This window comes from Sorex fumeus, unplaced genomic scaffold (assembly GCF_029834395.1).
Source record: "Sorex fumeus unplaced genomic scaffold, SorFum_2.1 ptg000017l, whole genome shotgun sequence".
NCBI classification, from domain to species: Eukaryota; Metazoa; Chordata; class Mammalia; order Eulipotyphla; family Soricidae; genus Sorex; species Sorex fumeus.
Window position 1 is genome coordinate 1,359,156 of NW_026606074.1, and position 26,680 is coordinate 1,385,835.

The 26,680-nt window shown below is 52.0% G+C and overlaps 4 protein-coding genes across 4 annotated transcripts; all 4 read left to right on the forward strand.

The window, feature by feature from the left end:
* Nucleotides 1-1,815: 1,815 nt before the first annotated feature.
* On the forward strand, nt 1,816-2,766 carry LOC130021588 (olfactory receptor 14I1-like). The gene has a single exon (XM_056112343.1). It carries the CDS (start codon nt 1,816-1,818, stop codon nt 2,764-2,766), a length of 951 nt encoding a protein of 316 aa, XP_055968318.1.
* A 4,888-nt stretch (nt 2,767-7,654) lies between these two features.
* LOC130021589 (olfactory receptor 14I1-like) lies at nt 7,655-8,605 on the forward strand. Its single transcript, XM_056112344.1, has one exon. The coding sequence runs from the start codon at nt 7,655-7,657 to the stop codon at nt 8,603-8,605; it is 951 nt and encodes a 316-aa protein (XP_055968319.1).
* A 9,144-nt stretch (nt 8,606-17,749) lies between these two features.
* LOC130021590 (olfactory receptor 14I1-like) lies at nt 17,750-18,700 on the forward strand. The gene has a single exon (XM_056112346.1). It carries the CDS (start codon nt 17,750-17,752, stop codon nt 18,698-18,700), a length of 951 nt encoding a protein of 316 aa, XP_055968321.1.
* Nucleotides 18,701-24,187: 5,487 nt separating this feature from the next.
* LOC130021591 (olfactory receptor 14I1-like) lies at nt 24,188-25,138 on the forward strand. The gene has a single exon (XM_056112347.1). It carries the CDS (start codon nt 24,188-24,190, stop codon nt 25,136-25,138), a length of 951 nt encoding a protein of 316 aa, XP_055968322.1.
* The last annotated feature ends 1,542 nt before the right edge of the window (nt 25,139-26,680 follow it).

A 26,680-nucleotide genomic window follows, 5' to 3' on the forward strand; every position in this document is an offset into this window, starting at 1 on the left:
CCAACCCGGGTTCGATTCCCAGCATCCCATATGGTCCCCTGAGCACCGCCAGGAATAATTCCTGAGTGCAGAGCCAGGAATAACCCCTGTGCATTGCCAGGTGTGACCCAAAAAGCAAAAAAAAAAAAATGTTTTAAAGTATTCTTAGATAATTTATATATAACATGCCTATCATGTTTATAAAAATGCTATACATATGCACTGCTATGATAGTGATTCATTACATTTTCCTCAATGTTTCAGAAATAACATATGATGCACTCCTAATATTGGGTGAATATATGATGCAAAAGTTAGACCCTACATGCAACTGGTACAACATGGAAAGTATCATGCTAAGCGAAATGAGTCAGAAAGAGAGGGATAGACATAAAAAGATTGCATTCATCTGGGGGACATAAAGTAACAAAATAGGAGATTAATACCCAAGAATAGCCAAGATCAGTACCAGGAGGATTACTCCATGACTTAGAGGCCAGGCGGGCATTCTAGGGGAAAGGGCAGCTCAGATAGAGAAGGGAGCACGAAATAAAGGGTGTTTGGAGGATTCTCCCAGATGGGAGATGCTTGTTGAAAGTAGACTATGGACTGAACATTATTGCCACTCAATGCCTTTTTTGCAGACCACAACACCCAAAAGGAGAGAGAGAACAAAAGGGAATGCCCTGCCACAGAGGCAGGGGGGAATGGGGAGGATGGGGGTGGGAGGGATACTGGGATCCATGGCGGTGGAAGACGGGCACTGGTGGACGGATGGGTATTTGATCATTGTATAATCGAAACCCAAGCACAAAAACTTGTAAGTCTGCAACTGCACCTCAAGGTGTCTCACTAATAAAAATTTTTTTAAAAATCATTTTTAAAAAAAAAGTTAGACCTAAGAATTCTGGATTTGTAAAATATTTTTTACTTCAATTTTAAAAAAAATGTTTTACTTACAATAAAAATTAACTTGCAGGGGCTGAAGAGAGTGCAGCGGGTAGGGCCTTGCACACAACCGACCCGGGTTCGATTCCCAGCATCCTATATGGTCCCCTGAGCACCGCCAGGAGTAACTCCTGAGTGCAGAGCCAGGAGTAACCCCTGTGCATCGCCAGGCGTGACCCAAAAACCAAAAAAAAAAAAATTAACTTGCAAATAAATGTATAAATGAATGATTTTTTTTAATATGTAGAACACTTTAAGGTAAAGGTAAAGGTAAAGGCCCTCCCGTTGATCGTCGATTTGCTCGAGCGGGCCCAGTAACGTCTCCATTGGAGACTTTGTTGTTACTGTGTCTGGCATATCGAGTACTCTCGGTAGCTTGCCGGGCTCTCCGAGAGGGGCGGAAGAATCGAACTCGGGTCGGCCATGTTGGCCGCTTGTAAGGCGAACGCCCTACCACTGTGCTATCGCTCCAGCCATAGAACACTTTATCACAACCAAAAAATATATATGCTACAATTACAATCCTTGGACTACATGAAGTCATTTCAGAAAAATCCAAGTCTGAGGGTGTAGGGTAGGGTTTAGGGACCTCGCCCTTGGGACCAGGATGTTGGCAGGTGGCACTGAGGCAAGGGGCTGTCTGAGTGGAAGGAGGGTGAGGGGACACACGAGGGGCTGCCCTGACCACCAGCTCTCAGGCGCTCCGTCTCCCAGAGTCTGAAATGAGCTGTCAGCCAGCAGGATGGGGCGACCCCATTAGAGGGAGTCCCCATGCATCCATGCGTGCACACTCGGGGGAGGGAGCGGCATCCTCTGAGGTGGTGCTGCCCCCTCCGGCCCTGCCCTCACTCCCGCCTCCTTCCAGGTGCCCACAGCCCCTCCGCTCCCATGGACAACCTCACGGCCTTCACAGAGTTCCTGCTCATGGACATCTCCAGCTCCCGGCAGCTGCAGCTCCTGCAGGGGGCGCTGTTCCTGGGGGTCTACCTGGGGGCGCTGGCCGGGAACCTGCTGACCATCAGCGCCATCGTGTCTGACCCCCGCCTGCACGCCCCCATGTACTTCTTCATCACCAACCTGTCCTTCATTGACCTCTGCTGCATCTCTGCCACTGTCCCTAAAATGATCATCAACTCCCTGGTGGGGAGCTCGGCCATCTCCCTCGCTGAATGCGCTGCCCAGATCTTCCTGCAGATAGTGTTTGCTTCTGCGGACCTGGCGTTCCTGGTGGTGATGTCCTACGACCGCTATGTCGCCATCTGTCACCCCCTGCACTACGGGCTGACAGTCACCCTCCAGATGTGCACGCAGGCGGCGGGGGGCTCCTGGGCCACGGGTCTGGTCTATTCCAGCATCCACACGGGTAACATGTTCCGGCTGCCCTTCACAAAGTCCAACGTCATCCACCAGTATTTCTGTGATGTCCCTCAGATCATGAGGATCTCGGCGCCAGAGGTCCAGTTCTGTGAGTTTGTCCTCCTCGCTGTCAGCTGTGGCATCATCATGGGCTGTTTCACATCACTAGTCCTGTCCTATGTGAGAATATTCTCTGTGGTGCTTAAGATGCGGTCAGCAGAGGCTCGCAACAAGGCCCTGTCCACCTGCTTGCCACAGCTGCTCATCCTCATCCTGTTTTTAACTTCTGGATTCATGGCTGTCTTAGGTCCTATCGCAGATAAACCTTCCCTTTTCAGTTTGCTGACTGCGGTGTTCTACATCATGGTACCCCCGTTCCTGAACCCCGTCATCTACAGCCTGAGGAACCGGGACATTGGCCATGCACTCGCGAGACTGTTCAGTAAAAACTTGAAGCTCCAGTGCCCTCGGCTTCTTGATTAGGACATGTTGGGTCTATGGCAATGGTCCAGCAGGTCAGAAGCTCTCCTCCCCTGGGTTTGATTCCTGATTCCTCATACGGTCCCGAACACTGCCAGGAGTGATCCCTGGACACAGCGAGGAGTTAACCCTGAGAATCGCCTGCCCGCTCTGCACCCAACACCTAACACAAAATAAGCCAGACGTGCTGTGAGCTGGTTGACGTCTCTTGGCTGCTGCTGCCCTGGCAGGCCCCCGTGAGCCTCGGTTTGATGGGACCGATGTTGCAGTCTGCTCTTTTGCTCGGCTGCTCCCTGTCCGCATTGCCAGTGCCCTCCAGGGTTCGTGGTACACCTTGGCATTGGGGCACAGGCCCACGCATCTCCCAGGCGCAGTCACAGAAGCACCACAGGGGATCGTGAGCACCACAGACTCAAGTGCCAACGTCACACGAGCACCACACTGACTGGTCCCTCAGCAGCAGTGCTGTCGTGGGAGACGGGGAGAGATTTCGAACCTGGCCCAAGTGATGACCTTGCATTCCAGTGCAGGCCTTGTGTGCCACTGACCTTCCTTCTGACCCCGTGCAGCCCAGCTGTGGCACTGCTGGACACTGTCCGGGATAGCCCAGGTCCTCCAGCCTGCAGCCAAGTTGCACCATGTCCACTAGCCCTCGCTTGAGCCACAGTCCAACTTGATGAGAATAACCGGAGTGCCTTCCAGCCCCTTTGTGTAATATACGGACCCAATAATATTGGTGCATAGACAGATGGTGTCTTTAAAGAGAACAGTGCAGTCTTGATATATCCACCTTTTACAGAGCCCCAGATGGGGCCAGAATGTTAGGAGTTTGGGAGTTTGCCTTGTATGAAGCCAACCTGGTTTTGGTTCCTGCCATCCCATATGGTTCCCTGAACACGCCAGAATAATTCTTTCATGCAGAACTACAAGTAACCTCTGAACATAGTCAGGCTGACCAAAAAGCAAAAATAACAAAGAAACAAAAGGCCTGGTCACCCCTTTGAATTCCATCTTCGTGAGTTTTTTCATGATGCATCATTACTTGAATTGTATTCACACTAATGTTTCAGAGGATCACAATTTCTGAACCAATAGGTTTTATTCCAGTCATGCTGTAGCACTGTCCTCCCCTTCTTCATCGATTTGCTCAAGCGGACACCAGTAATGTCTCCGTTATGAAACTTGTTGTTACTGTTTCTGACATATCAGATACGTCTCGGGAAGCTTGGTAGGCTCTACCATGCAGGCAGGATACTCTCCGTAGCTTCCCAGGCTCTCTGAGAGGGACAGAGGAATTGAACCAGGTCGGCCTCATGCAAGGCAAATGCCCTACCCGCTGTGCTATCACTCCAGCTCTATGCTGCGAAGGGAAAATTAGGTAGAAATTCATGAATTGGAGCTGAGAGCTTTTCCCTGAATTGCGCTGTCATTCTTTGTCACCTCTGTTCACATGGCAGTGACACACGAGCGCCCCTGCTTCCTGTCCCGCTCTGCTCTCTTCTCCGTCCATGCACCGTGCATCTTGCCACACAGTGGCCTGGCCCAACTTACCCACTGCTTTGGGAACCTTTGGATTTTTTAACTAGATGTGGAGTGATGTTCTGCCAAAGTGGGGGCTAGTGAACTGCTGGTGGGAGCTGCCCTCGGCACAGAGCCCCAGTTTGAAGGTCATTCCTGCTTGAGGTGAGGGATGATTAAGGTGACCTGACATGCTTGGGAGCATGTCAGGAGACTCAGGAGAAGGGCATTGATTCCCTCAACCCAACCCCAATCCTGGGCCCTGCCTCCCTCAGACTCACCACACCCTGGAGCTGGGCGTGAACTCCAGGTCAGCACTGAGGGAGCCTCAGGCTGGTCCCTCCTGCATCAGCATTACACAGGGTTGATCACAGACCCCGCAGGGTAGATCACAGGCTCTTCAGGGTAGATTACAGCTCTGAAGGGTGGATCACAGCTCCACAGGTGGATCACACTGGGTGCTTTGCCTCCTGTTCCCAGGGGTTATGTGCTGTCTTGTCTCTGTAAGGTGAGCCCTGTGCAGTGGGTGGGTCCCCATCTCAGACACCCTCAAGGCGTGTAAAAACCAGAAGTAAAAACCAAGTGACAGTTGGATTGCAATAAGGTAAAGGTAAGGTAAAGGCCCTCCCGTTGATCGTCGATTTGCTCGAGCGGGCCCAGTAACGTCTCCATTGGAGACTTTGTTGTTACTGTGTCTGGCATATCGAATACTCTCGGTAGCTTGCCGGGCTCTCCGAGAGGGGCGGAGGAATCGAACTCGGGTCGGCCATGTTGGCCGCGTGTAAGGCGAACGCCCTACCCGCTGTGCTATCGCTCCAGCCCGGATTGCAATAAAGCAGAGATATGTCAGGCACATAGGTACAGCTTTCAGTCTGTCAGCGGCGTATACACTGGGAGGGCTACTAAAGCAAATCCTACACCACACTGCATCAAAGCCTTGGACACGACAGTGCCTCTGGGACACCAGGTTCGGTTGCTCTGGTGGTCTTCCCACGCTTCTCTCTGACTCACACATTGCAGGAAGATCAACCTGTCTGCACTCAGTCTCCAACTCGCTTCTCCCTGTGGGTGCAGGGAAGCTACCCACCTGCCAGCAGATTCCTGAGATTGCTCGCCCCTGCTAGGGTTTGCAAACCATCCATCCTAAAGGGCCTGCAGCACTGTGGGGTCTGACAGGGGGAACCCTGCAGGGCACAGCCTGTGGGCACAGCTGGGCCCATCCTGGGAAGCTGCGGGCTCATGCCCATTAGTGAGGCGTGTCCTGCAGTAGGCTGGGTTCACACCATGGCTGCACACTCTGAGTCTAGCTGGCCTCCCTGGCTGGTGAGAACAGACTCGCGGTGGAGCCATCAGCACCCACATTTCCTGGGGCTCCACTCATCACTCAGCTTCCTTCACCTCTGCAGACAAGACCCAGCCAGGACTGGGCGCCCGACAACTGCCACTGTGGGCACAGGGACCAGCCCACGGTCTGCATTTGATCAAGCCCCCAGCCCCACCAGCTGTTCCTCCCACTCCCTCCCACTCCTACCCCCCAGCTCCTCTGCGTGGCCCCAGCAGTTGATCTGCTGCTGGGATACTTGTGGGTTCATCATGGGGGTCAGACTGAAGCTGAGCATGAGTTCAGTGGGCCATGATAGAGCTCCCTAAAGACTAGGAAACAATGTGTCATAGCGTTCTGGAGTACTAGGAAACAATGTGTCACAGAGTCACAAGAAACAATGTATTGTAGTCACACTACAGGAAAAAAATGTGACAGAGTCACCAGGACTAGAAAACAATGTGTAATAGTATCACCCAGTACTAGTAAATAATGTCATAGAGTGAAAACAATGTATCAGAGTCACTAAGGACTAGGAAGCAATGTGTCATAGGGTCACCTCCTACTAGAAAACAATGTGCCACAGAGCCACCAGAAACTATGTATCATAATCACAGGAGTAGAAAATAATATGTCATAGAGTCACCAGGTCTAGGAATCAATGTGTCATAGGATCACCAAGTACTAAAAATCAATGTATCAGAGTCACCAAATACTAGGAAACAATGTGTTATAAGGTCACCGAGTACAAGGAAATAAATGTCAGAGTCACCAGAAACAATGTATCATAGTTGTAGGACTGGGAGACTATGTGTCATAGATACACCAAGACTAGGAAACAGTGTGTCATCGTGTCACCCAGTACTGTCATAGTGTCATAGAGTGAAAACAATGTATCAGAGTCACTGAGGACTAGGAAAGTATGTCATAGGATCAGCAAGTACTAGGAAGCAATGTGTCAGAGTCACCAAGTACTAGGAAACAATGTGTCACATAGTCACAGGACTATGAAACAATGTGTCAGTCACTGAGGACTAGGAAACAGTGTGTCAGAGAGTCACCAAGTACTTGGAAACAATGTCTCAGGACCATTCATCCAGTCACCATTCAACCAGTCACTGTAATGTACCCTTGAGCCCGAGGAACGGCACTCTCCAATGCTAACAAAATGAATTCAGTCTCCCTTCACCTGATTCAGGTTCCAGGTGTGTCAGAAACTGTTGGTAATTGCTTGGCTGAGGAAATGATTCTACCATGCCCGACTCCCAAGGCACAGCAGAGGCGTCCCTGGGGTGGGTCCCTGTGCCCCAGGGCTGACCCAGCGGTGGCTCCCGAACTCCAGGCTGATAATAAGGATGGCCGAGGGGCAGCGCAGCCTCAGCGCGTCCCTCACACACAGCCGTGGCAGGATTCAGAGCAGGGATGGCCAGACGGCAGCTGGGCCCGACACAGGGAGCTGGGGGAGCCCCTCTCTCCCCCCGACATCCCTGAACCCGGGCCCTGGCCCCACTGTGGCTCGTCTGCTGCAGCCCCTGGTCCTGGACAAGCGTGTGCTCAAACCCACACCTGACAACGCTTCTGCTCTTGCTCTCAGCTGCTCCGGCTTCCATGGTGTCAGCACCCGTTACTGTCTGGGCAGAGGTGGCCGCTGCAGTGACAGGAAACTGCCCTCCTGGGGACACTGCCCAGGCATTGAGATGACCATTCCCTGAGCCGGGCCCTGAGGACATGCCAGTGTCTCTGCATTTTCAGGAAAGGCCAAATGGTGAGTGAAGCATCTCCTCAGGCGGTAGAGCCATGGGTCTGAGTCCCCACATGCCCACACAGCCCCCGACACAGACTCTGCCAAGTGTCCCCGTCCGGGACCCCTGCCTTGTATCCCCACACAGCCCCAACACAGGCTTTGTTGAGCGTCCCTTCCAAGGACCCCTGCTACGTGTCCCCAGGTGTGCATGCTCAGGGCAGGGAGTAGCGTCCCCAGATGTGGTGCTGCCCCTCTGGCCCTGCCCTCACTCCCACCTCCTCCCAGGTGCCCACGACCCCTCAGCTCCCATGGACAACCTCACGGCCTTCACAGAGTTCCTCCTCATGGACATCTCCAGCTCCCGGCAGCTGCAGCTCCTGCAGGGGGCGCTGTTCCTGGGGGTCTACCTGGGGGCCCTGGCCGGCAACCTGCTGACCATCAGCGCCATTGTGTCTGACCCCAACCTGCACGCTCCCATGTACTTCTTCATCACCAACCTGTCCTTCATTGACCTCTGCTGCATCTCTGCCACTGTTCCCAAAATGACCATCAACTCCCTGGTGGGCAGCTCGACCATCTCCCTCGTTGAATGTGCCACCCAGATCTTCCTGTACATCTTTTTTGCTTCGATCGAGCTGTCATTCCTGGTGGTGATGTCCTACGACCGCTATGTCGCCATCTGTCACCCCCTGCACTATGGACTGACAGTCACCCCCCGGATGTGCACGCAGGCGGCGGGGGGCTCCTGGGCCACGGGGCTGGTCTATTCCAGCATCCACACGGGCAACATGTTCCGGCTGCCCTTCACAAAGTCCAACGTCATCCACCAGTATTTCTGTGACGTCCCTCAAGTCATTAGGATCTCGGCTCCAGAAGTCCAGTTCTGTGAGTTTGTCATCCTTGCTGTCAGCACTGGCATAGTCGTGGGATGTTTCACGTCCTTGGTCCTTTCCTACATGAGAATATTCTCTGCGGTGCTTAAGATGCGGTCAGCAGAGGCCCGCAACAAGACCCTGTCCACCTGCACCCCACAGCTGCTCATCCTCATTCTGTTTTTAATTTCTGGATTCATGGCTATCTTTGGTCCTATCGCAGATAAACCTTCCCTTTTCAGTTTGCTGACTGCGTTGTTCTACATCATGGTACCCCCGTTCCTGAACCCCGTCATCTACAGCCTGAGGAATCGGGACATTGGCCATGCACTCGCAAGACTGTTCAATAAAAACTTAAAGATCCAGTGCCCTCGGTTTCTTGGTTAGGACATGTAGGATGGATGGCAATAGTCCATCAGGTCAGAAGCTCTCCTTGCCTGGGTTTGATACCTGATTCCTCATATGGTCCCAAGCACTGCCATGAGTGATCCCTGGACTCAGCAAGGAGTAGCCCTGAGAATCACCTGCCAGCTCTGCACCCAACACCAAACAAAAAATAAGCCAGATGTGCTGTGAGAGAACAGTGCAGCCTTGATATATCACCTTTTACAGAGCCCCAGATGGGGCCGGAATGTTAGAGTTTGGGAGTTTCCCTTGTATGCAGCCAACCTGGTTTTGATTCCTGCCATCCCATATGGTTCTCTGAACACTGCCAGAAAAATTTCTTCATGCAGAACTACAAGTAAACCCGGAACATAGTCGGGCTGACACAAAGCAAAAATAGCAAAGAAGCAAAAAGCCTGGTCACCCCTTTGAATCCCATCTTGGTAAGTATTTTCATGATGTATCATTACTTGGATTGTATTCGTGCTAACGTTTAAGAGGATCACAGTTTCTGAACAAATAGGTTTTAGTCCAGTCCAGCTGTGTCTCTGTCTTCCCCTTGTTCATCGATTTGCTCGAGCGGGCACAGTAACGGCTCCATTATGAAACTTCTTGTTACTGTTTTTGACATATCAGATACGCCACAGGAAGCTTGCTAGACTCTACCGTGCAGGAGGGATACGCTCAGTAGCTACTCGGGCTCTCAGAGAAAGATGGAGGAATTGAACCCAGGTCCGCCTCATGCAAGGAAAACGCCCTACCCACTGTGCTATCACTCCAGCCATATGTTACAGAGGCAAAACTTAGTAGAAATTCATGAGTTGAAACTGAGAGCTTTTCCCCCCAATTGCGCTGTCGTTCTTTGTCACCTCTGCTCACATGGCAGTGAGACACGAGCGTCCCTGCTTCCTGTCCTGCTCTGCTCTCTTCTCCGTCCATGCACTGTGCATCCTGCCACACAGTGGCCTGGCCCAGCTTACCCACTGCTTGGGGAACCTTTGGATTTTTTAACTAGATGTGGAGTGACGTTCTGCCAAAGTCGGGACAAGGGAGCTGCTGGTGGGAGCTGCCCTCGGCACAGACCCCCAGTTTGAAGGTCATGCCTGCTCAAGCTGAGGGACGATTGAGGTGGCCTGACATGCTCGGGAGCATGTCAGGAGAGTCGGCGGAAGGGCACTGAACCTGTCAACCCGACCCCAATCCTGGGCCCTGCTTCCCTCAGACTCGCCTCACCCCGGAGCTGGCCGTGAACTCGGGTCAGCAATGAGGGAGCCTGCTGCGTCAGCACTGCAAACAGTTGATCACAGGCCCTGCTGGGTGGATCACAGCTCCAGGATGAATCACAGCTCTGCAGGTGGATCACACAGGGTGCTTTGCCTCCTGTTCCCAGGGGTCATGTGCCATCTTCTCTCTGCATGTGAACCACGTGCAGTGGGTGAGTCCCCATCTCAGACACAATTTATCATAATCACAGAAGAAGAAAATAATATGTCATAGAGTCACCAGGTCTAGGAATCAATGTGTCATATGATCACCAAGTACTAAAAAACAATGTATCAGAGTCATCTAATACTAAGAAACAATGTGTTATAAGGTCACCCAGTACCAGAAAAAAAATGTCAGAGTCACCAGAAACAATGTATCATAGTTGTAGTACTAGGAGACAATGTGTCATAGATACACCAGGACTAGGAAACAGTGTGTCATCGTGTCACCCAGTACTGTCATAATGTCATAGAGTGAAAACCATGTATCAGAGTCACTGAGGACTAGGAAAGTATGTCATAGGATCAGCAATTACTAGGAAGCAATGTGTCAGAGTCACCAAGTCCTAGGAAACAATGTGTCACATAGTCACAGGACTATGAAAGATGGGTGATAGTCACCAGAACAATGTTTCAGAGTCACTGAGGACTAGGAAAAAATGTGTCATAGAGTCACCAAGTACTTGAGAACAATGTCTCAGTACCATTCATCTATTCACCATTCAACCAGACACAGCAAGGAGTAGCACTGAGAATTGCCTGCCCACTCTGCACCCAACACCAAACACAAAATAAGCCGGACGTGATATGAGCTGGTTGATGTCTCTTGCCTGCTGCTGCCCTGGCAGGCTCCCGTGAACCTCGGTTTGACAGGACCGATGTTGCGCTCTGCTCTTTTGCTCAGCTGCTCCCTGTCCCATTGCCAGTGCCCTCTGCAATTCCTGCAACCCAGGGTGCTGGGGTCCAGGACCACTGATCTCCCAGGCAAAGTCACAAAAGCACTGCAGGGGATCATAAGCACCACAGACCCAAGTGCCAACGTCACACAGGCCTCAGAGTAGCTGATGTCTCTGCAGCAGTGCCCTCACAGGAGACGGGGAGAGATTTTTTTAACCTGGCCCAAGTGATGACTTTGCATTCCAGTGCAGGACTTGTGTGCTGCTACCTTCCTTCTGTCCCCGAGCAGCCAAGCTGTGGCACCGCTGGACACTGTCCGGGATAGCCCAGGTCCTCCCGGCCTGAAGCCAAGTTCACCACGTCCTCAAGCCCTCACTTGAGCCACAGTCCAACTTGGTGAGAATAACTGGAGTGCCTTCCAGCCCCTTTGTGTAATATACGGACCCAATAATATTGATGCATAGACAGATGGTGTCTTTATTTTTTTTTATCAGTGAGACATATGAGGTACAGTTGTAGACTCACAAATTTTTGTGCTTGGGTTTCAATTATACAATGATCAAATGCCCATCTCTCCACCAGTGCCCCTTTCCCACCACCACGGATCCCAGTATCCCTCCCAACCCCCACCGTTCCATCCCACCCTGCCTCTGTGGCAGGGCATTCCCTTTTGTTCTCTCTTATTGGGTGTTGTGGTTTGCAAAAGAGGCAATGGGTGACAACCATGTTTGGTCTATAGTCTACTTTCAGCATGCTTCTCCCATCCTGGGAGGATCCTCCCAACACCCTTTATTTGGTGTTCCCTTCTCTATCTGAGCTCCCTTTTCCCCTAGCATGTGTGGCTGGCCTCCAAGCCATGGAGTAAAATTCCTGGCACTAATCTCGGCCATTCTTGTGTGTTAGTCTCCTATTTTGTAACTTTATGTTCCCCAGATTAATGCAATCTTTCTATGTCTATCCCTTTCTTTCTGAGTCATTTTGCTTAACATGATACTTTGCATGTAGTGCCACTTGTATGTAAATTTCATGATTTCGTCTTTTCTAACAGCTACATAGTACTCCATTGTGTAGATGTACCAAAGTTTCTTTAACCAGTCCAGATGGTGTCTTTAAAGAGAATAGTGCATGGGGGTATGGTGCCGCCAGCAGGTCAATCTGTACCTGTGAGGCGAGTGCATCAGCAGCCTCATGGTGCCTTCAGACTTCCAGATACCCCAAATTTGCTGCTGTGCCTTTGGCCAGACCCCAAAAAGTTGGGGCAAAGTTTACCAAGAAAGTAAATGGCCAAAAGTTAGGTATGTGGGAAAAACATCCACAAACCACCTCCGGCTCAGCTATATAATTGGAGGCAAGGCCTCTTTGGTTCCTGATTGAACTGCTTAATGGCCATGATCCCAGAGACTCAGAAACGAATCTCTGAACCCAGCAGCTTTAGGTAGAAATGCGTCTGGTCTCTGCAGTAGGCTACCGGTGCTGGGCCAACCCAGGTGGGAATAGGTTTCGTGCCTTGGCCTGTTCCCCCTGGCGGCCCAATGACCGCCATCCTTCTGAGGTCACTGGATAGTCACAATTTGGTCCCCCAGTGACAAGACACACAGGGCCTCATGGGATGGGGGTGGAGCCCTGCTTGTCCTCCCCACCCCAACAAGACCCCAAGTCTTTGCCCATGGATGGCCTCTCTGGCTCCTGATCAAGCTGCTTAACGGCCATGATCCCAGAGACTCAGAAACAAATCTCAAAACCCAGCGGCTTTTGGCAGAAATCCCTCCAGATTTAAGTGTTAAAATTTCTGAATTTCAAAACCACATTGGCCCTACTGCAGCCACGCGACATCATATGTTATTCATAACCAGCAATATAACATAAATTGTCTATTGTTGCCTTTTCAGCATATTGGAGTGTTGGGGTGAAATCTCAAATAAAAATGGTGGATCTGGTGTCAAAATATTGAATGTGATCAAAGAAGAGAGAGAGTAATGTGGAAATCATCCTCCCCACAGGCAGGGGGGTGGGTGTGGGATGGCGGTATACAGGGGTTTTTGGTGGTGGAGAATGGGCACTGGTGAAGGTACGGGTGTTTCATTGTATGACCGAGACTTAGACCCAAAAGCTTTGTAACTACTCTCTCGGTGATTCAATAAATAAAATTATAAAAGGTGGGGGAAAAAAAGTAAGGTGGAGTTCATGCACAATTCATTCAGCTAATCAGTGGCTGAATAAATAGCAGTACTCCTACAAAAAAATAATAATAAAAAAAATAAAGAGAATAGTGCAGTCTTGATATATCCACCTTTTACAGAGCCCCAGAAGGGGCCAGAATGTTAGGAGTTTGGGAGTTTGCCTTGTATGCAGCCAACCTGGTTTTGATTCCTGCCATCCCATATGGTCCCCTGAACACTGCCAGAATAATTCCTTTGTGCAGAACTACAAGTAATCCCTGAACATAGTCGGGTTGACCCCAAAGCAGAAACAGCAAACAAACACTGGTCACTCCTTTGAATCCCATCTTGGTGAGTTATTTCATAATGTATCATTACTTGAATTGTATTCTTGCAACTGTTTAAGAAGATAACAATTTCTGAACCAATAGGTTTTATTCCAGTCATGCTGTAGCACTGTCTTCCCCTTGTTCATCGATTTGCCCGAGTGGGCACCAGTAACTTCTCCCTTATGAAACTTGTTGTTACTGTTTTTGGCCTATTGAATACGCCATTGGAGCTTGTCAGGCTCTACCATGCAGGCGGGAGACTCTTGGTAGCTTCCCAGGCTCTCCGAGAGGGACGGAGGAATTGAACCTGGGTCATTCGCATTTAAGGCAAATGCCCTACCCACTGTGCTATTGCTCCAGCCCTATTCTACAGAGGAGAACTTTGGTAGAAATTCATGAGTTGGAGCTGAGAGCTTTTCCCCCAATTGCGCTGTCGTTCTTTGTCACCTCTGCTCACATGGCAGTGAGACACGAGCGTCCCTGCTTCCTGTCCTGCTCTGCTCTCTTCTCCGTCCATGCACTGTGCATCCTGCCACACAGTGGCCTGGCCCAGCTTACCCACTGCTTTGGGAACCTTTGGATTTTTTAACTAGATGTGGAGTGACACTCTGCCAAAGTGGGAACAAGGGAGCTGCTGGTGGGAGCTGCCCACGGCACAGACCCCCAGTTTGAAGGTCATTCCTGCTCGAGCTGAGGGATGATTAAGGTAGCCTGACATGCTCGGGAGCATGTCAGGAGACTCGGCGGAAGGGCACTGACCCCGTCAACCCGACCCCAATCCTGGGTCCTGCTTCCCTCAGACTCGCCTCACTCCGGAGCTGGGCGTGAACTCCGGGTCAGCACTGAGGGAGCCTCAGGCTGGTCCCTGCTGCATCAGCATTGCATAGGGTTGATCACAGACCCCGCAGGGTGGATCACAGCTCCACAGGGTGGATCACAGCTCTGCAGGGTAGATCACAGCTCCAGGATGGATCACAGCTCTGCAGGTGGATCACACAGGGTGCTTTGCCTCCTGTTCCCAGGGATCATATGCTGTCTTGTCTCTGTAAGGTGAGCCCTGTGCGGTGGGTGGGTCCCCATCTCAGACACCCTCAAGGTATGTAAAAACCAGAAGCATACAAGTGACAGTTGGATTGCAATAAAGTAGAGACATGTCAGGCACATAGGTACAGCTTGAAGTCTGTCAGCAGCTTATACACTGGGAGGGCTACTAGAAGCAAATCCTACACCACACTGCATCAAAGCCTTGGACACGACAGTGCCTCTGGGGCAGCAGGTTCGGTTGCTCTGGTGGTCTTCCCACGCTTCTCTCTGAGTCAAACTTTGCAGGAAGATCAACCTGACTGTACTCAGTCTCCATCTCGCTTCTCCTGTGGGTCCAGGGAAGCTGCCCACCTGCCAGCATATTCCCAAGATGCTCACCCCTGCTAAGGTTTGCAAGCCATCCTAAAGGGCCTGCAACACTGTGGGGTCTGACAGGGGCAACCCTACAGGGCATATCCTGAGGGCACAGCCAAGCCCATGCTGGGAAGCTGTGGACTCATGCCCATTAGAGAGGCGTGTCCTGCTGTAGGCTGGGCTCACCCAATAGCTGCACACTCTGAGTCTAGCTGGCCTCTCCGGCTGGTGAGAACAGATTCACGGTGGAGCCGTCAGCACCCACATTTCCCGGGGCTCCACTCATCACTCGGCTTCCTTCACCCCTGCAGACAGGACCCAGCCAGGGCACCCGACAACTGCCAATGGGGCACAGGGTCCAGCCCACGGTCTGCACTTGAACAAGCCCCCCGCCCCACCAGCTGTTCCTCCCTCTCCCAACCCCCAGCTCCTCTGCATGGCCCCAGCAGTTGATCTGCTGCTGGGACACTTGTGGGTTCATCATGGGGTTCAGACTGAAGCTGAGTGTGAGGTCAGTGGGCCATGATAGAGCTCCCTAAAGACTAGGAAACAATGTGTCATAGCGTTCTGGAGTACTAGGAAACAATGTGTCACAGAGTCACAAGAAACAATGTATCATAGTCACACTACAGGAAAAAATGTGACAGAGTCACCAGGACTAGGAAACAATGTGTCATAATGTCACCCAGTACTAATAAATAATGTCCTAGAGTGAAAACAATGTATCAGAGTCACTGAGGACTAGGAAACAATGTGTCATAAGATCAACAAGTACTAGGAAATAATGTATCACAGTCTCAAGGACTAGGGAACAATGTATCATATAGTCACAGGACTAGGAAATAATGTGTCATAGTCACTGGAAACAATGGATCAGAGTCACTGAGGACTAGGAAACAATGTGTCATCGGGTCACCTACTAGAAAACAATGTGCCACAGAGTCACCAGAAACAATGTATCATAATCACAGGAGGCGAAAATAATGTCATAGAGTCACCAGGTCTAGGAATCAATGTGTCATAGGATCACCAAGTACTAAAAAACAACGTATCAGAGTCAACAAATACTAGGCAACAGTGTGTTACAAAGTCACCCAGTACCAGGAAAAAATGTCAGAGTCACCAGAAACGATGTATCATAGTTGTAGTCCTGGGAGACAATGTGTCATAGATGCACCAGAACTAGGAAACAGTGTGTCATAGTGTCTCCCAGTACTGTCATAATGTCATAGAGTGAAAACAATGTATCAGAGTCACTGAGGACTAGGAAACAATGTGTCAGAGAGTCACCAAGTACTTGGAAAGAATGTCTCAGGATCATTCATCCAGTCACCATTCAACCAGTCACTGGAATGTACCCTTGAGCCCCAGGAACGGCACTCTCCAATGCTAACAAAATGGTTTCAGTCTCCCTTCACCTGATTCAGGTTCCAGGTGTGTCAGAAACTGTTGGTAATTGCTTGGCTGAGGAAACGATTCTGCCATGCTCGACTCCCAAGGCACAGCTGAGGCGTCCCTGGGGTGGGTCCCTGTGCCCCAGGGCTGACCCGACAGTGGCTCCAGAGCTCCAGGCTGATAATAAGGACAGCCAAGGGGACGGCCCAGCTTCAGCGTGTCCCTCACAAACAATTGTGACAGGACTCAGAGCAGGGACGGTCAGACAGCAGCCAGGCCTGACTCGGGGAGCTGGGGGAGCCCCTCTCTCCCCACCACAGCCCTGACCCCAGGCCCCGGCCCCACTGTGGCTCATCTGCTGCAGCCCCTGGTCCTGGGCCAGCATGTGCTCAAACCCACACCTGACATCACTTCTGCTCTTACTCTCTGCTGCTCCGGCTCCCATGGCGTCAGCACCTGTCACTGTCTGGGCAGAGGTGGCCACTGCACTGACAGGAAACTGCCCTCTTGGGGACGCTGCCCAGGCACGGAGATGACCGTTCCCTGAGCGGGGCCCTGAGTACACGCCAGTGTCTCTACATCTCCAGGACAGGCCACATGGTGAGTAAAGCATCTCCTCAGGCAGCGGGGCCGTGGGTCTGAGTCCCCACATGCCCACACAGCCCCCAACACAGACTCTGCCGAGTGTCCCCGATCAGGACCCCTGCCCTGTGTCCCCATCCAGCCCCAACACAGACATTGCTCAGCATCCCTGCCCAGGACCCCTGCTCCGTGTCCCCATGCTTGGGGTGTCGATCCTGTGAGGGTCTCCTTTCCTGGCTATCTGAACTGACCATGCTGACCAGTGTTTGGGTCCCAGGTGATGCAGCTTGAGCCTCCTCTTTCCCACACCCTGTGTCCTTGGCATCATGTCCCCACACCGACACTGTCACCCACCTCATCTCAAAGACTCGGTCAGTAGGTCAGGAAGCAATGTAAACTATGTCACTTAATTGTTGAGTATTGCAATGAACTAAAAATATTCTTAGAAAATTTATATATAACATGCCTGTCATGCTTTACAATGATGTACATATGTATTGTGTATGATAGTGACTCATTACATTTTTTCCTCAATGTTCTGGAAATAGCATTACAATATGATGCACTCCTAATATTGGGTGAATAGATGATGTAGCAGTTAGATCCGATAATTCTCTATTCATAAGGTATTTTTACTTTCATTTAAAAAAAGTTACTTCCGATAAAAATTAACTTGCAACAGAATGTTTAGATGAATGATTTTTTGTAATTATTTAGAACAGTTCAACAAGACCAGAAAGAAAATACAGCAATTAAGATCTTTGGACTAGAGAAGTCAGCTCAGAAAAATACAAGACTAAGTTGAGTGGAGGGTTTAGGGATCCTGCCCTTGGGGCCCAGATGTTAGCAGGTGGCACTGAGGCAAGCGGCTGTTCGAGAGGAAGGACGGGGAGGGGACACAAGAGGGGCCACCCTGACCACAAGCTCTCAGGCGCTCCATCCCCCGGAGTCTCTGAAATGAGCTGCTGGCCAGCAGGAAGGGGCAACTCCATTAGAGGGAGCCCCCATGCTTCCGTGTGTGCATGCTCGGGTCAGGGAGTGGCGTCCCTTGAGATGGTCCTGCCCCTCAGGCCCTACCCTCACTCCCGCCTCCTCTCAGGTGCCCGCAAACCCTCAGCTCCCATGGACAACCTCACAGCCTTCACTGAGTTCCTGCTCATGGACATCTCCAGCTCCCGGCAGCTGCAGCTCCTGCAGGGGGCGCTGTTCCTGGGGGTCTACCTGGGGGCCCTGGCCGGCAACCTGCTGACCATCAGCGCCATCGTGTCCGACCCCCGCCTGCACGCCCCCATGTACTTCTTCATCACCAACCTGTCCTTTATTGACCTCTGCTGCATCTCTGCCACTGTCCCTAAAATGATCATCAACTCCCTGGTGGGGAGCTCGGCCATCTCCCTCGCTGAATGCGCTGCCCAGATCTTCCTGCAGATAGTGTTTGGTTCTGCAGACCTGGCGTTCCTGGTGGTGATGTCGTATGACCGCTATGTTGCCATCTGTCACCCCCTGCACTATGGGCTGACAGTCACCCCCCAGTTGTGCACACAGGCGGCAGGGGGCTCCTGGGCCACGGTTCTGGTCTATTCCAGCATCCACACGGGTAACATGTTCCGGCTGCCCTTCACAAAGTCCAACGTCATCCACCAGTATTTCTGTGACGTCCCTCAGGTCATGAGGATCTCGGCACCGGAGGTCCAGTTCTGTGAGTTTGTCATCCTTGCTGTCAGCATTGGCATAATCGTGGGTTGTTTCACGTCCTTGGTCCTGTCCTACATGAGAATATTCTCTGCGGTGCTTAAGATGCGATCAGCAGAGGCTCGCAATAAGGCCCTGTCCACCTGCATCCCACAGCTGCTCATCCTCGTCCTGTTTTTAACTTCTGGAATCATGGCTGTCTTAGGTCCTATTGCAGATAAACCTTCTCTTTTCAGTTTCCTGACTGCAGTGTTCTACATCATGGTACCCCCATTCCTGAACCCCGTCATCTACAGCCTGAGAAACCGGGACATTGGCCATGCACTCGTGAAACTGTTCAGTAAAAACTTGAAGATCCAGTGCCCTCAGTTTCTTGATTAGGACATGTTGGGTCTATGCCAATGGTCCAGCAGGTCAGAAGCTCTCCTCCCCTGGGTTTGATACCTGATTCCCCATATGGTCCCGAACACTGCCAGGAGTGATTCCTGGACACAGCGAGGAGTTAGCCCAAAGAATCAACTGCCAGTTCTGCACCCAACACCAAACACAAAATGAGCCGGATGTGCTGTGAGCTGGTTGACGTCTCTTGGCTGCTGCTGCCTTGGCAGGCCCCCGTGAGCCTCAGTTTGACGGGACCAATGTTGCACTCTGCTCTTTTGCTCGGCTGCTCCTTATCCCATTGCCAGTACGCTCTGCAATTCCCGCAACCCAGGGTCCTGGGGTCCAGGACCACTAATCTCCCAGGCAAAGTCACAAAGCACTGCAGGGGATCATAAGCACCACAGACTCAAGTGCCAACGTCACACGAGCCTCGGAGTAACTGATGCCTCCGCAGCAGTGCCGTCACAGGAGACGGGGAGAGATTTCTAACCTGGCCCAAGTGATGACTTTGCATTCCAGTGCAGGCCTTGTGTGCCCCTACCTTCCTTCTGTCCCCAAGCAGCCCAGCTGTGGCACTGCTGGACACTGTCCGGGATAGCCCAGGTCCTCCTGGCCTGAAGCCAAGTTGCACCACGTCCTCAAGCCCTCGCTTGAGCCACAGTCCAACTTGGTGAGAATAACTGGAGTGCCTTCCAGCACCTGTGTGTATTATACGGACCCAATAATATTGGTGCATAGACAGTTGGTGTCTTTAAAGAAAACAGTGCAGTCTTGATACATCCATCTTTTACAGAGCCCCAGACAGGGTCGGAATGTTAGGAGTTTGGGAGTTTCCCTTGTATGCAGCCAACCTGGTTTTGATTCCTGCCATCCCATATGGTTCCCTGAACACCACCAGAATAATTCTTTCATGCAGAACTACGAGTAACCCCTGAACATAGTCGGGCTGTCCAAAAAGCAAAAATAGCAAAGAAACAAAAAGCCTGGTCACGCCTTTGAATCCCATCTTGGTGAGTTTTTTCATGATATGTCATTACTTGGATTGTATTCGCGCTAATGTTTCAGAGGATCACAATTTCTGAACCAATAGGTTTTATTCCAGTCATGCTGTAGCACTGTCCTCCCCTTGTTCATCGATTTGCTCGAGCGGACACCAGTACTGTCTCCATTATGAAACTTGTTGTTACTGGTTTTGGCATATCAGATACGCCACGGGGAGCTGGCTAGGCTCTACCATGCAGGCAGAATACTCTCGTAGCTTCTCGGGCTCTCCGAGAGGGATGGAGGAATTGAACCCAGGTCCACCTCATGCAAGGCAAATGCCCTACCCGCTGTGCTATCACTCCAGCCATATTCTACAGAGGGAAAATTTAGTAGAAATTCATGAGTTGAAACTGAGTGCTTTTCCCCCAATTGCGCTGTCGTTCTTTGTCACCTCTGCTCACATGGCAGTGAGACATGAGCGCCCCTGCTTCCAGTCCTGCTCTGCTCTCTTCTCCGTCCATGCACTGTGCATCCTGCCACACAGTGGCCTGGCCCAGCTTACCCACTGCTTTGGAAACCTTTGGATTTTTTAACTAGATGTGGAGTGACACCCTGCCAAAGTGGGGACAAGGGAGCTGCTGGTGGGAGCTGCCCTCGGCACAGACCCCCAGTTTGAAGGTCATGCCTGCTCAAGCTGAGAGATCATTGAGGTGACCTGACATGCTCGGGAGCATGTCAGGAGACTCGACGAAGGGCACTGACCCCGTCAACCCAACCCCAATCCTGGGCCCTGCTTCCCTCAGACTCACCTCATCCAGGAGCTGGGCGTGAACTCCGGGTCAGCACTGAGGGAGCCTCAGGCTGGTCCCTGCTGCATCAGCATTGCACAGGGTTGATCACAGGCCCTGTAGGGTGGATCACAGCTTCGCAGGGTGGATTACACCTCTGCAGGGTAGAATACAGCTCTGCAGGGTGGATCATAGCTTCAGGATAGATCAGAGCTCCAGAGTGGATCACCGCTCTGCAGGGTAGATCACAGCTCCAGGATGGATCACAGCTCTGCAGGTTGCTTTGCCTCCTGTTCCCAGGGGTTATGTGCCATCTTGTCTCTGTAAGGTGAGCCCTGTGCGGTGGGTGGGTCCCCATCTCAGACACCCTCAAGGCGTGTAAAAACCAGAAGCATACAAGTGACAGTTGGATTGCAATAAAGTAGAGATATGTCAGGCACATAGGTACAGCTTTCAGTCTGTCAGCGGTTTATACACTGGGAGGGTTACTAGAAGGAAATCATACACCACACTGCATAAAAGCCTTGGACACGACAGTGCCTCTGGAGCAGCAGGTTCGGTTGCTCTGGTGGTCTTCCCACTCTTCTCTCTGACTCACACATTGCAGGAAGATCAACCTGTCTGCACTCAGTCTCCAACTCGCTGTGCGTGCAGGGAAACTGCCCACCTGCCAGCATATTCCCAAGATGCTGACCCCTACTAAAGTTTGCAAACCATCCATCCTAACGGGCCTGCATCACTGTGGGGTCTGACGGGGGCAACCCTGCAGGGCAAAGCCTGTTGGCACAGCCGGGCCCATCCTGGGAAGCTGCAGGCTCATGCCCATAAGTGAGGCGTGTCCTGCAGTAGGCTGGGTTCACACCACGGCTGCACACTCTGAGTCTAGCTGGCCTCCCCGGCTGGTGAGAACAGACTCGCGGTGGAGCCATCAGCACCCACATTTCCTGGGGCTCCACTCATCACTCAGCTTCCTTCACCCCTGCAGACAGGACCCAGCCAGGACCGGGTGCCCGACAACTGCCACTGTGGGCACAGGGACCAGCCCACGGTCTGCATTTGATCAAGCCCCCAGCCCCACCAGCTGTTCCTCCCACTCCCTCCCACTCCTACCCCCCAGCTCCTCTGCGTGGCCCCAGCAGTTGATCTGCTGCTGGGATACTTGTGGGTTCATCATGGGGGTCAGACTGAAGCTGAGTGTGAGGTCAGTGGGCCATGACAAAGCTCCCTAAAGACTAGGAAACAATGTATCATAGTGTTCTGGAGTACTAGGAAACAATGTGTCACAGAGTCACAAGAAACAATGTATTGTAGTCACACTACAGGAAAAAATGTGACAGAGTCACCAGGACTAGGAAACAATGTATCATAGTGTCACCCAGTACTAGTATATAATGTCCTAGAGTGAAAACAATGTATCAGAGTCACTGAGGACTAGGAAACAATGTGTCATAGGGTCACCTACTAGAAAACAATGTGCCACAGAGTCACCAGAAACAATGTATCATAATCACAGGAGGCGAAAATAATGTCATAGAGTCACCAGGTCTAGGAATCAATGTGTCATAGGATCACCAAGTACTAAAAAACAACGTATCAGAGTCACCAAATACTAGGAAACAATGTGTTATAAGGTCACCCAGTACCAGGAAAAAATGTCAGAGTCACCAGAAACAATGTATCATAGTTGTAGATACAATGTGTCATAGGTACACTAGGACAAGGAAACAGTGTCTCATCGTGTCACCCAGTACTGTCATAATGTCATAGAGTGAAAACCATGTGTCAGTCACTGAGGACTAGGAAAGTATGTCATAGGATCAGCAAGTACAAGGAAAAATGTGTCACAGAATCACCAAGTACTAGGAAACAATGTGTCACATAGTCACAGGACTATGAAACAGTGTGTCATAGTCACCGGAAACAATGTCCAGTCGCTGAGGACTAGGAAACAATGTGTCATGGAGTCACCAAATACTTGGAAACAATGTCTCAGTACCATTCATCCAGTCACATTCAACCAGTCACTGCAATGTACCCTTGAGCCTGAGGAACGGCACTCTCCAATGCTAACAAAATGGTTTCAGTCTCCCTTCACCTGATTCAGGTTCCAGGTGTGTCAGAAACTGTTGGTAATTGCTTGGCTGAGGAAATGATTCTGCCATGCTCGACTCCCAAGGCACAGCTGAGGCGTCCCTGGGGTGGGTCCCTGTGCCCCAGGGCTGACCCAGCGGTGGCTCCTGAGCTCCAGGCTGATAATAAGGATGGCCGAGGGGCAGCCCAGCATCAGCGCGTCCCTCACACACAGCCGTGGCAGGATTCAGAGCAGGGACGGCCAGACAGCAGCTGGGCCTGACACAGGGAGCTGGGGGAGCCCCTCTGTTCCCCCGACATCCCTGAACCTGGGCCCTGGCCCCACTGTGGCTCGTCTGCTGCAGCCCCTAGTCCTGGACAAGCGTGTGCTCAAACCCACACCTGACAACGCTTCTGCTCTTGCTCTCAGCTGCTCCGGCTCCCATAGCATCAGCACCCGTCACTGTCTGGGCAGAGGTGCCCGCTGCAGTGACAGGAAACTGCCCTCCTGGGGATGCTGCCAGGGCACAGAGATGACCATTCCCTGATCCGGGCCCTGAGTACACGCCAGTATCTCTCTGCATCTCCAGCATAGGCCACGTGGTGAGTGAAGTGTCTCCTCAGGCAGCAGGGCCATGGGTCTGAGTCCCCACATGCCCACACAGCCCCCGACACAGACTTTGCTGAGCATCCCTGCCCAGGACCCCTGCTCCATGTCCCCATGCTTGGGGTGTCGATCCTGTGAGGGTCTCCTTTCCTGGCTATCTGAACTGACCATGCTGACCAGTGTTTGGGTCCCAGGTGATGCAGCTTGAGCCTCCTCTTTCCCACACCCTGTGTCCTTGGCATCATGTCCCCACACCGACACTGTCACCCACCTCATCTCAGAGACTTGGTCAGTAGGTCAGGAAGCAATGTAAACTATGGTCACTTAATTGTTGAGTAATGCAATGAAGTAAAATTTAGAAAATTTATATATAACAATGCCTATCATGTTTTACAATGATGTACATATGTACTGTGTATGATAGTGACTCATTACATTTTTTTCCTCAGTGTTCTGGAAATAGCATTACAATATGATGCACTCCTAATATTGGGTGAATAGATGATGTAGCAGTTAGATCCAATAATTCTGTATTCGTAAGATATATTTTTTCTTTCATTAAGAAAAGTTACTTCCTATAAAAATTAACTTGCAACGGAATATTTAGATGAATGATTTTTTATAATTATTTAGAACAGTTCAACAAGACCAGAAAGAAAATACAGCAATTAGGATCTTTGGACTAGAGAAGTCAGCTTAGGAAAATAGAAGATTAGGTTGAGTGGAGAGTTTAGGGATCTTGCCCTTGGGGCCCAGATGTTAGCAGGTGGCACTGAGGCAGGAGGCTGTCCGAGAGGAAGGAGGGGGAGGGGACACAAGAGGGGCCACCCTGACCAGAAGCTCTCAGGCGCTCCATCCCCCGGAGTCTCTGAAATGAGCTGCTGGCCAGCAGGAAGGGGCAACTCCATTAGAGGGAGCCCCCATGCGTCCGTGTGTGCACGCTCGGGTCAGGGAGTGGCATCCCTTGAGATGGTCCTGCCCCTCAGGCCCTACCCTCACTCCCACCTCCACCCAGGTGCCCGTGGCCCCTCAGCTCCCATGGACAACCTCACAGCCTTCACAGAGTTCCTGCTCATGGACATCTCCAGCTCCCGGCAGCTGCAGCTCCTGCAGGGGGCGCTGTTCCTGGGGGTCTACCTGGGGGCCCTGGCCGGCAACCTGCTGACCATCAGCGCCATCGTGTCCGACCCCCGCCTGCATGCCCCCATGTACTTCTTCATCACCAACCTGTCCTTCATTGACCTCTGCTGCATCTCTGTCACTGTCCCCAAACTGATCGTCAACTCCCTGGTGGGCAGCTCGACCATCTCCCTCGCTGAATGTGCCACCCAGATCTTCCTGTACCTCTTTTTTGCATCAATGGAACTGGCGTTCCTGGTGGTGATGTCCTACGACCGCTATGTCGCCATCTGTCACCCCCTGCACTATGGGCTGACAGTCACCCCCCGGATGTGCACGCAGGCGGCGGGGGGCTCCTGGGCCACGGGTCTGGTCTATTCCAGCATCCACACGGGCAACATGTTCCGGCTGCCCTTCACAAAGTCCAACGTCATCCACCAGTATTTCTGTGACGTCCCTCAGGTCATGAGGATCTCGGCACCGGAGGTCCAGTTCTGTGAGTTTGTCATTCTTGCTATCAGCTGTGGTATTGTCGTTGGCTGTTTCACGTCCTTGGTCCTGTCCTATGTCAATATATTCTCTGCAGTACTTAAGATGCGGTCAGCTGAGGCCCGCAATAAGGCCCTGTCCACCTGCACCCCGCAGCTTCTCATCCTTGTCCTGTTTGTAGTTTCTGGACTCATGGCTGTCTTAGGTCCGATCGCAGAAAAACCTTCCCTTTCGAATTTGCTGACTGCGGTGTTCTACATCATGGTACCCCCGTTCCTGAACCCCGTCATCTACAGCCTGAGGAACCGGGACATTGGCCATGCACTCGCGAGACTGTTCAGTAAAAACTTGAAGCTCCAGTGCCCTCGGCTTCTTGATTAGGACATGAAGGATTGATGGCAATGGTCCAACAGGTCAAAAGCTCTCCTCCCCTGGGTTTGATACCTGATTCCTCATACGGTCCAGAGCACTACCAGGAGTGATCCCTGGACACAGCGAGGAGTTAACCCTGAGAATCACCTGCCCGCTCTGCACCCAACACCTAACACAAAATAAGCCAGACATGCTGTGAGCTGGTTGACGTCTCTTGGCTGCTGCTGCCCTGGCAGGCCCCCATGAGCCTCGGTTTGATGGGACCGATGTTGCAGTCTGCTCTTTTGCTCGGCTGCTCCCTGTCCGCATTGCCAGTGCCCTCCGGGATTCTTGGTATGCCTTGGCGTTGGGGCACAGGCCCAGGCATCTCCCAAGCGCAGTCACAGAAGCACCACAGGGGATCGTGAGCACCACAGACTCAAGTGCCAACGTCACATGAGCACCAGAGTGACTAGTCCCTCACCAGCAGTGCTGTCATGGGAGACGGGGAGAGATTTCGAACATGGCCCGAGTGATGACCTTGCATTCCAGTGCAGGCCTTGTGTGCCACTGACCTTCCTTCTGAACCTCCCCCCCCACTGTGCAGCCCAGCTGTGGCACTGCTGGACACTGTCTGGGATAGCCCAGGTCCTTCCGGCCTGAAGCCAAGTTGCACCATGTCCTCGAACCCTCATTTGAGCCACATGGACAAAAGGCATGGACTCACCAGAAGTGCTCCCTCAGCCCCTCTCAGCAACAGGAGACTTGGGATGAGGCACTGCTCAGCCCTGAGTCCACTCCTGGGGTTTGCTCCCCTGCGGACTGCCCTCACCCCGACTGAGTGTGAGTGCTGGTCTCCTCCTGGACCACTGGCCTTGGACGGAGCCACTGTGTGCGCCCTGAACACCCGCCTTCCTCCTTCTGGTTGGGGCCGCGTGCAGCCTTGTCTCTGCAAGGTGAGCTTTGTGTGGTGGGAGGGATCCTGGGCTCAGAGCCTGCTAAGAGGCACGTGTGTGACCTTGGGGGCCTAGGGAGAATTGAGGTCGCCGCATGCTTCTCTCTTTCCTTACTAATGGCCCCAGTGGGCTCTGGGCAGACCCGTCTCTTGCACCTCAGGGACATTGTGTGGTCATCGTCCAGCTGTACTGAGAGTGGGGATGGCTCATATCAGAACCACAGACAGTGGGTTCTGCTCCTGGCAGCTACAGTGACAGAGAGGGGGCTCCTACGTGCTGCCACCAGAGCCCTCCAGATTCCGGGGTGCCCTTCTGGGGGGCTCTCTCGAGTGCTGTAGATGCCGCCGCTCTTTCCACTTGGTGCCAGAGTCAGCTCTGACCTTCGCCATGTCTTTGTCGAGCAGATCTCAGCTCTGCTCTGGTCCCTGTGGCTTATTTTCTGTCTGACTGAGGGGATCCTTTCACCTGACCACCTGTCTGAATGGGAGCAAGTTCTCCACCCACATCTCCTGATATTCTTCTTGCCGCTTCTGGGTCTGCACTTGTGTCTGTGTGAATCCCGTGATCGCCCCATCACCCTCGGTGTGTGTGCTCTGTCGGGGCAGCCATTGGGGCC

Coding starts and splice junctions, on each gene's coding strand:
- LOC130021588 (XM_056112343.1), top strand. CDS start 1,816: ATGGACAACCTCACGGCCTTCACAGAGTTCCTGCTCATGGACATCTCC.
- LOC130021589 (XM_056112344.1), top strand. CDS start 7,655: ATGGACAACCTCACGGCCTTCACAGAGTTCCTCCTCATGGACATCTCC.
- LOC130021590 (XM_056112346.1), top strand. CDS start 17,750: ATGGACAACCTCACAGCCTTCACTGAGTTCCTGCTCATGGACATCTCC.
- LOC130021591 (XM_056112347.1), top strand. CDS start 24,188: ATGGACAACCTCACAGCCTTCACAGAGTTCCTGCTCATGGACATCTCC.